General features: G+C 46.9%; 1 protein-coding gene across 2 annotated transcripts; it reads left to right on the forward strand.

Moving 5' to 3' along the window:
* On the forward strand, window positions 1-9,541 carry NDUFV3 (NADH:ubiquinone oxidoreductase subunit V3). Of its 2 annotated transcripts, XM_057697586.1 has the most exons (4): window positions 1-110; window positions 1,091-1,211; window positions 6,370-7,455; window positions 9,314-9,541. In XM_057697586.1, the coding sequence occupies exons 1-4, from the start codon at window positions 57-59 to the stop codon at window positions 9,463-9,465; spliced, it is 1,413 nt and encodes a 470-aa protein (XP_057553569.1). In that variant the 5' UTR covers window positions 1-56; the 3' UTR covers window positions 9,466-9,541. The 2 variants fall into 2 exon arrangements, with proteins under 2 accessions (XP_057553569.1, XP_057553570.1); XM_057697587.1 differs by lacking the exon at window positions 6,370-7,455 and having other exon boundaries at window positions 43-110.
* Window positions 9,542-10,226: the final 685 nt, after the last annotated feature.

Here is a 10,226-nt window from a genome sequence, read left to right on the forward strand (position 1 = left end):
TCGCGCGCGCGCCGCGGCCGCGTCCTTCCTGTGCGACCTGCGCCCGAGTGTCGGCCATGGCGGCCGCGCTGCTGCTGCTGCTGCGGCGGGGGCGGGCCGGGCCGCTGCAGGTAAAAGGGGGCCTGGCCGGCGCGCGGGGGGCGCGGCGAGGGTCCCCGCTGGTGCTGGGCCCCGGGGGCTCCGGGACGCGGCCCGGGCCCGTCCGCACCCTCGTGGACAATCCCGCGGCTCACGAGGCGGCCGCGAGCAGCTCGCCCGGGTCACCTCGCCTGCGCGAAGGGGCGGGGGAGGGGGCTCCTGCCTTCTCCGTGTGGAGGCGGCCGCTCCTCTGTGTGTGTCGTCAGACGCGCCTCGTGTCACAAGAGCTGTACCCGCTCGAAGCTGGGAGCGGGGCCCTGTCGTCGGCGAGGCCGCTGCCCCTGCCTGTCCAGCCCCCAACCCGCTCTCCTTCGCTTGAGCGTCTGCACACAGGCCGCCCCGGGGTCGCAGCCGGGAGAAGCGGCCGCTTCCCTCCGCGTATGTGCCGTGGGCACCTCTGCGCTGCGTGCACCTCTGCGCTGCGTGCACGCGTCCAGTGTCCGAGGCAGCGTCCGGCACGCTGTGGGCCTTAGCAAGCGTGCGCCGAGAGGAGCAGCGCCCTGTAAAGTGCTGCCCGCTTAGGGTGCGTGGGAGACAGTTTTGAAGCAAGTGTCATTCATGTGCGTTATTTTTAACGGCTAGATAGCGCTTCTGCTCTGTATGCTAAGTACAGGGAAACATTTTACGGAAAGAATCAGTGTGGTGTAGGTTGATAGGTCGTTGGAGAGTGCAAAAGTGTATATTCAGGAGAAAGTCTGGTTGGAGAGAGTCCCAAATGTTAGTAGGGACGGTCCTTGAACACAGGTGTTATTTATTTATTTATTTGCAGCTTCTTTTGTATTTTCCCAAATTTCCATAGTACACATAGATTAAGAAAATCGTAAGAACCATTGGAAATAGTCCCTGTGCACGCAAAGCATTTATCTGTCATGAGTGCATACTATTCATGCTGTAGTAGCTGTGCAGATGGTATTCCTCTAAAACATTCGTATTTGTGCCATTCTTTTGTCAGACTGTGCTCCTAGAAGCAGGAGTGTTTCGAGGACTTGCTTCTACAGTTTCTCTTTCTGCAGAATCAGGGAAGAATGAAAAGGGATTGCCACCGAATCGCAAGGCGCAAAGTCCACCAAAACGTAAGCGTTTAATAACAGCCGTCATAAGAGAAGGAGAATGCAGAGTAAATACATCAACCTACCAAGCATGACAAGGCTTTTTACTAGCTACATAATTGGACTCTTCCTGTGTAGCAAGTCTAGATTATACCAGACATAGGGTCTGTAACAGACTTTAGACCAAACACACCAGTAACATAACAGTTAACTACTCCGTTCAGGCTGAACTCAGCGATTACCCCTGAACTGTTCTCTGTTTTCTAAGTGCCAAACTCGGGACGGGTAGGGACGGGATGCAGAGTGTGCGGCTCTGTGGCATTTCGGTGGCCCTGATACAGATCCCATACTCCTCTGAGGTAGCCGTGAAGCACACCTTTTTTCTCTTCCCTGATTGTGACTTTTTTCAGTATCTCTGGGACTCATCAGTGGTCTCCCAGGCTTTACTTGGTCTTAGGCCAGGATTGCACGCGTCCTTTTACGACCGTGGAAAGGGAGTTAGGAGCAGGCAGCGTTTTCCATTATGACTCACTTGGATGAAGCACAATTCTAATCTGCTTCCAGGTCTTTCCACAGTCACTTTGACTTTTATCACCAGTTTTGACTTTTCCCCCTGAATCCAATGTAGGATATCCTCATGGGAGGAAAATAGGAAATGCAACAGTGTAAACCTGGTTATAATCCAGGCCCATTGTGTTTAGTCTTAACTGATGAAACCTTAGTTAACTCTTAATGTTTGTCCTATTTTCATCAAAATATCATTTCCTCCGTTTGAATGTTTGAAGGTGTGTAGATACTTTTGTTCCCCCTTCACTTGCACACAAAACCATGGGCAGGTTGTAAAATATTGGCGCGTTGTTGAGAGAGCCAGCCTCCCGCTGCCTTTCACACCATCCATCGCGGCTGAGGAAACACAGCCTCCCTGTGATGTGTGTGCCCCAGCCGCTGGAGGCCTGGATTCAACGGGAACATTGTTGTTTTCTGTCCTGTACCTGCTGCGTTTTTAAAGCCGGTGTTCTTTTTTCATTTTAATCTGTACATTTTTAAACAGGTATCTTAAGCATAAGGACTCTTCTTTCTTCCAAAGACCCCCCTTTTTAGAAACGTGCTTCTGTATGTGAGTAGAAATGGAATACTTCATCCTGGGGCAGTTTTGGATACAGTGATGAGAAGGGAATCCTGGGCTGCGAGCTAGCCTTGGGCTCATGAAGCTTCTGCCTCTGGGCGCAGCAGGCTCTGCAGGCCTGTGTCCTTTGTGCCGCGCCAGCCTTGCTGGGCCCATAGGAGACTGATGGCCTGTGTGTCACGTGTACGTGCTGTCAGGTGGGAGGACAGCTTTTAGAACAACACTGTCTTTAATGCACATTACATTTGTATCTCAGAATTTAAAAAATAATTACAAATCCCTGCATAAAGAAAAAAAATAATGCTTCTAAGTCGACATGTGCAGGCCTCAGTATTTCTCCTGAAGTGTCAGTGATTGGCGAGTGTAAAATACAGAGGCTTTGGCCTGCCAGTGGCTCAGTGCCAGGTTAAAGCCTGGTCGCTGTGGGGAGCTTTGGAAGCTCTAGGGGAAGTTTCCAGCATGCAGACGTGGTCTTGAGCGCTCACCTTGGGGTCACATCTAGTCTGGGGGTCTGCATCCGGGGTAACACGCTCTCCCTTGTTCCACCTGGGGCTCCAGCTCTTCGTAGCAGACACTTCCTTCCTGAAGGGAGCTGCCAGCACTGCGAGCACAGACATCAGAATCTGGGGTCTCCAAGTAGGTGACCTCCCACCCCCAACCCCCCAACCACCTGGCTTGCCAGCTTTGATATTCTGGTGAATTCCATCACTAGGCTGAATTTTGCAAACAATCAATATTAAATCATTGGCTGAATAACTCCTGTGTTGCTTTTTAAAGAATCTGTCAAGGAGCCAGAGTTGATTATTTCAAGTCCCTATTTCAGTTTGAAAAGTGAGGAATCTCTGAAAGTAGGGACATGATGTATTTAATTCTAACCAAGTTTGCTAGGCACCGTTTAAAGCACTTCATATATTCTCTCCTGGTCATCACAACCCCGTGAGTAGGTACTATTCGTATCCCCAGGTTATAGATGAGAATGTGGAGTTGGGGAGAGACTCTTAAGCTGCCCAAGGTCACACAGATGTCACTAGTGGAGCCCAGTTGGAGCCCAGGCAGTAAGGCCCCACAGTCCATATTCATCAGCAGTGTGCTGTCTTGCCTCTGAAGAGAATCTCAGTTCTCATGTATTCATTAAAACAAAAACAGGGACTTCCCTGGCGATCCAGTGGTTAAGCCTCCGTGCTCCCCATGCAGGGGCACGGGTTCAGCCCCTGGTCGGGGAACTAAGATCTCGCATGCCACACAGTGTGGCCAAAAAAATCCAAAACAAAAACAAAAACCCAACTTTTTTAAATAGTAAAAAACATGTAAAAAGAAGTTTTAATTACCATATCAAATTTGAATAACTATCCTTTCACATCTTGTTGAATTGTACCTTTGTTTCTGAAATTAGTTTTGTGACCTACTGATGAGATGTGGAGGTATTGTAAGGTTGCTGATCTGTTTCAAACACCAAAATCATTTTTGCTTTCAGTAAGGGACTACTAAAAAGTTGAAGGTCCTGCCCTCCCTTGCTTTTCAAGGAGCACAAAAGAAATTCAGGAAATTCAAATCAAGAGGAGATGGAGAAGCAGTAGGGGACTTCCTGTCCCTGTGCTGTCACTAGTGTTCGTAGGCCTTATTTACCTGGGTTGTAATGGTCTCTGAGGGTTTGAAACCATCCCCAAAGTCCCCCTCTGGTGCTGCGAGGGGTGTCTCCATGGCTAGTCTTATTTAGGTAGCTTTGTGTTTTCGTATATTTATCTTTCAAGGAAAGTCACACTCAAACTAAAACATTGTCAGAGTACACAGGCATCCCGCCTCTAGGGATGCAAGGGGTTTCATGAAAACAAACTGGTAAAGTCATGCTTACGTTACTTACCTTCAGAGTGAGAGCCGTCGTTCCTGTGCACGGTGGCTCTGTCTCCAGGTGACATCATCCTGCAGTACTGAATGCAGACGTGTCCATACTGGCACTTGGCACAGGGGTCACTGGTGGCAGCTCCAGATCACTCTGGCAGCCTTCCTTCTGAGTCACAGGGCCTGTGCTGCAGTGGGGCAGAGGTTGGGTCTCAATTAAAAGCAATGTATGTTACTATAGGCTATCAGCCTTTCCATGGATTTATCCCCATAACTAAGCCTGAATAAAAAGATACTTTAAAGCATTCTTATTTCATATGGTAGACAGAAGTTGTCTTTTTCAAACGAAATAATCTATATCATTTGAAATTTTCTTTCCATTTTCCATTGGTGATAAATCAACCTATAATGTTTTAATAACTTATTTACATTTTTAAAAATATCCACAATAAATTTTGGAAGATTGAGGTTTAATTAGATAGCAGCCTGTCTAAAATAAGCCTTATTTTAAGGTAATTTTTCACACTGGGAAAATTCATGCTCAGCATAAAAGTGGATTAATGATGCGGGTTTGGAGGCTATGTCACACATTGTTACACGTTGCTAATAGGAATTTCTAAGCTCTATCAGGTTTGGTTTAGAAAGACAGACAGTTCAAGTGCATGTGCATGTGCATGCCTTTGCCTTGTTTCTCTGTTTCACGTGGTCCTGGAGCTCTGCTCCTGCAGTCAGAATGCAGATTCTGGGGTAGCACAGAGTCAGGTGGGGCGTGGGGTGGGGGGTAGAGGGTGGAAGGGGTGGGGGACGGTTTTTTTTTTTTTTTTGGGGGGGGTACACCAAGTTCAATCATCTGTTTTTATACACATATCCCCGTATTCCCTCCCTTCCTTGACCCCCCCCCCCCTTGTGGGGGATGGTTTTAAACAGTCGCCTGCTGCTCTGGCTGTTCAGTCTTATCCTCTTCCACTGTCCATGAACCTCTCTCTGGCCCATTTGTGATTATTTCTGGTTATTCCTCAGTTTTCTGTGACCATTTTCTATCATTCTGTTTTACACACACACACACACACACACACACAACACACACACACACACACACACACACACACACACACACACACACACACATGTCCCTGAGCTCAGAAAACAATTAGAAACTTTTTTGGATACCAGTAAGATGGTAAAGTTAGAAACACACTTTTTTTCCATTTTAAAGAAGTAGTATACTTTTTAGTATAAAATAGACTCCTAGACTTGAAAATAAAGATTGCATTTAGAGTTTGCTCCTCTGTAATGTATTTTTTTAAATTTTGCTTTAGATTTGAAAAATAATTTTAATTTATGGAAACTTGTCCTGTATTTTTCTTCTAATCTGTATGGTGAAAAAAGATTTACCACTTGAGAAGATTGAGTGAAATTAGCTCTAATGAATGTACCGTGGGATTTCATTCTCTTTCTTAATTGACTCTACAAAAATCTAACACTTCTCTATTGGCACTTTTTTGTAACAGCTTAAAACTCATTGTTTCCAATGATATATATGATACTAAGTTATTTTAGATTTTTTTGGTCTTGTAATACTTTTCCTTGGCAGAAGAAATCCCCAAATGACACAACTTTGAAGGACTTTTTTTTCTCTCAAGGCACCTACATTTGAACCACATTATCCCCTCACTCTGATCCCCAACTCTTAAACTCATGCATGTGGGTACCCCAGACCCAGACCAGGCTCTTACCTCTACTTTTGCTTTGCTGTTTTGTTCAGAAAGTTCAGGTTCATGCAATACAGGTAATTTTTGAAATATTCGAGCTGCACCAATTTTTTTAGGGATTTAAGGAATTATACATTTCTAAAACTTCATCATCTGAAAATATCTTTATATGCTAGTTTATCTTAAATTTAGATGAGGTAGTTAAAAAAATAATAATCAAGAAGCTCTCGCTGTGAAAAATGGAGACGAGATTGTTACTTCTGGTAAAAATCCCACCTTAAAAATTTTCAGCTACCAAGAGAAACATCTATGATCTTTACTGTTCTCTCTCATGTGACTTGGCTTTCACTTAAGAGTGGGTCTCTGTGGAAGAGTTCCTAAGATGATTATGTTGAAGATACTGTCAATAACAAGGTGATTTGTAATGAAGTGTCTGTGGCCTTGATGAATTTATGCTGTTTTACTAAATATCAAAAATAATATTCCTCTTTATGCCGTTTCCTAGATGTAGTGGAACCAAAGGAGAGGGGCAAGCAGCTAGCCACCCCACCAGCAGATGAATTGTCTAAAAACTTACCTTCACCCACTTCTTCCCCGTCAGTTGTGAGCCAGGGCAGGACCCTAGCTGGCCCTAACCCCGATGCCGGCGTGCTGCTCCCGGACAAAGGGCTTCTGAAGTTTTCACCAAGAAAGACTTTGGTAGAGTTTCCTCAGAAAGTTGTGTCTCCATTCAGAAAACAGGGTTCCGATTCCGAAGCAGCCCAGGAGAGCGGGAGAGGGGCGGATGATTCATCATCACCTTCATCTTCGTCCAGCTCCTCTGATTCGGAGTCTGACGAGGAGGGTGACCGCTCAGAAGCGGGTCCTCAGGTGAAGAGCAAGCGCAGAGGAGGGCTTCCTGTGGCAGAGGCCTCTCATTCCTCTGCAGGCAGGGCCCCCCAGACTGAAGTCTCTGCAGAAGAGAAGCCTGCGTCACAGCAGCCGCATCCAGACCTCGCCTCTCCAGAGAGGCCCCGCCAGGCAAAGAGGAAAGGGGCCTCCAGTCCGCCACTGGAGGACAGGAGAGACCTCAGACCACAAACCGCAGCACCCACGTCACGCGCAGCCCGAGAGTTCATGAAGCAAAACATGAAGGAGAAACAATCGCAGAAAATACCTAGATCAGATGAAGCAGGTGAAGAAAGCCAGAAGCCACCTGAAGTTAAAACAGCCTTGTCTGACCGTACAGAATCAGGGCTAGCCACACAGGCACACGGCAGCCCCATGCCCACTGCGGCAGCAGAAACCCGAGCGGGAAGACGGCTGCCAGCGGCTCCTGAGGCCAGCAAAAGGCTTAAGGAACAGCAAGCACCGCAGCCTGATGGGGAGGTGGCTCTTCCCCTGTCCAGAAAAGAAAATTTGGGAAAGCAAGTAGCAGAAGGAGTCTTAGAGGTGAAGACGGAGATTTTGGAAGCTCAGTTACCAATGAAACATGTAAAGCCAGGCCCTGTTCCCAGTAAAGACGTTTCTGATGAGAAGACAGCGGTACCAAAGCTTGAGGAAAAGGGCGGAATCGTCGAAGCCTCAGCAACTCGGATGGACGACACACAGGGTATACCTTGTCCTGTGGGGGTGGTTAGACTCTCAAGAACTGTGAACTGTAAAGACGTGTTACACGTGATCAGAGTCTGTAACAGGAATATGACCTCTGACACTGTCTCAGATAAGCTGAGGGGTGTATGTTCATTATGGATAAAAATTCCTAAGACATTTCACATTTGTTTCACAGTGAAAGCGTATGCCCTTAGCACTCGGCTGTTCCGTAACCAGTGTCACTTGTGAGAATAGGCAGTTCAGCTTCGCCACCCTTAACTTTTGAGGGTGTCTACGTGTCCGTTTCTTGAACCTGCAGAGCATCTCACTGAGTGGAGGGGGGTCCTGTTAAATTCCCAGAGTGCATTGCTAACAAACCCGCTCCTTCCTGTTTGCTCTCTCCTCTTTTTAAAGCCTCCCCTTGCCTAATTGACATTGCCTGTAATTATTGTTATTGGTTGCATTCTGTTGACAGGATTTGTGTGTTTTCTTCCCTCTCCATTTTCTCCCTCTTTCATAAATACGCAGAGTGCCAGCGCCTGCCGGGCCTCTCCAGACGCAAGAACTGCTTTCCTGATGCTGCTGTTTTAGTTATTCTGTAAATTTGTAAAATCTTCAGGATGATAACACAGAGAATTAGGAGTTTTCAGATTGCAAATCTTTTTTAAAATAATTTCACTCTAATTTTTCACGGTTGTGTTATTTTTCCAATATTCTCTGCCTTTCAGAGGCTAAAGACCCTGCCCAGGAGCGCAGCTCACTTGCAGGGGCAGCATCTACAGGGAGTGCCAACTACGTAGCAATCCCAGCACATCTGCCGGGCACCTTGCCCTCCAGGGGGATCAGTGTTGGATAAGAGTTTTCTAAACGCTTGTTTCCCTTCAGTCAGCACCTTCCCCACGTCGACTGTAAGGGTGCATCTGCTTGTTGAGATTGGAAAGATGTCAGTTCTTTAAATAAGACATCATTTGTTTTAATACAACCGAAAAAATGAAAAACAAAACTTTTGATATGAATTCAAATAGTGGAAAACTGTAGGTATTTTTTGTGCTGTGTGAGAAGTGGCGAGAGTCCTGATGGCAGTGGCTTAGGGTCAGTGAGAACTTACCCAGCCTCAGCCGTCACCCACGCCAGTGCCATCGTGCCATCATCGTGTCGCGTGTCATATGTCACGCTGCAGGAGAGCAGTGTCTTCTGCTTCATCCACACATAGTTTTAAGGTCACCAATGGTGTAGGTGTGTGGATTTTAATTCTTTTTTCCACTTAAAGAAATAAGGCTAAGTATTTTTTAGTCTGTGAGTCTAAAGTATACCAACAGCTTGTTCAAAAAAAGTCAAACGACAGAAACTACACATCTCATTTCCAGTTCCCCTTAACTGTGTCACTGTTACTAAAACCATTGGGCTTTATCTAATTTTCTATTATTTAGAGACTTAGAAGGCTCACGTAGTTTCTGCTTTTAAATTTTTCTTCTGTGAGTGGTTTATTTCTATTAGAAACAGATTTTTAATAGATCTACTTTTTGTTGTTTTTTCTGCATCTTCAAATGACCTGAAAGTCCCTCCGTAACTGTTCTTGGCATTTTCAAGATTCTGAAAGTCCAGGGTCTAGAGGTAAACAAAGTAAGATGTTAAGACACATTGTAAGAACTATTCCATTTCTTATATTATTGAGGCTATATGTTTTAGTATATTTTTTCAGCTAATTTATTTTCTTTTGAAGATGCTGTTGCTTTATGGGCTTTTCTAAGTAGTGTATTCACTACAGGTAGGGTTTATGAAGAATGCTTGGTATGTGAGAGAGAGTGTGTGAGCTGACTCGTTCAGAAGCTCCCTCCCTGTCTGAGGTCCTCACGGGCATTGTGTTTCCCCCACAGAGCCTGCGCCAGCCGAGCCGTTTGACAACAGCACCTACAAGAACCTCCAGCACCATGACTACAGCACGTACACCTTCTTAGACCTAAACCTGGAGCTCTCGAAGTTCAGGATGCCTCAGCCCTCTTCAGGACGAGAGTCTCCTCGCCACTGAAAGTTCAGTTTAAAGATTAACCTTTCGGTGTCTGTGCATTCTCACCTGCGAAATAAAGTCCGTTCCACGGTCTTGAGGCCTGGCGTAGCGTTGGTTTCCCTTCCACACCTTCCATAGTGAGTCGTGAGGTAGCCGCACTCCTGCCGGTGATCTGTTCACCGTGTGTTTAGAAACATCTGTGTGCGGGGAGTTTGTGATTGTGAGGCGTGGCTCCCTGGACAGCCCCACACGCGTGGAGGACCGCGGTGCTTCCCCTCGCTGGGCTTCACCGTGCTCAGCCCCGTCCGTGTAGCCTAGACCTGCTTCACCTGCAGCTGTTGATTAGTGCAGCGGGGTCTTCTCACGTGCTAGGCCCAGTTCTTGGTGAATCGGAAGTAGGAGTTTCACACAATTTAACTGCTGCATCGCAAAGAAATTATGATATTAAATGATGGCATTTTATTATCAAAAGGACCGGGATTCTTCTGTTCACTTGACCTGGGCCTGCGATGTAGACTCGGGGACGTTTCGAGCCGATGGAAGTTGTACAGGGTCCGGCAGCCGTGTTGTTCCCGGGTGGCGCGGCAGACTGAGCTTATTTGTACGGAGGTTCTGGGGTGGTGAGTGACTTCCCGTCACCCAGGGAATGTTCCCCAGGCCCAGGCGCGTGCATGTGAGCAGGCTCTGGCGTGTGCTCGGTGTCTGCACCGGCCCTCCACGGGCACAGGGTAACAGTCTGCTCTGAGAAAGTAGCACATCCAGGTGAGGCCGCTGGAGGTAAG

Source organism: Hippopotamus amphibius, chromosome 10, assembly GCF_030028045.1.
Source record: "Hippopotamus amphibius kiboko isolate mHipAmp2 chromosome 10, mHipAmp2.hap2, whole genome shotgun sequence".
NCBI lineage: Eukaryota > Metazoa > Chordata > Mammalia > Artiodactyla > Hippopotamidae > Hippopotamus > Hippopotamus amphibius.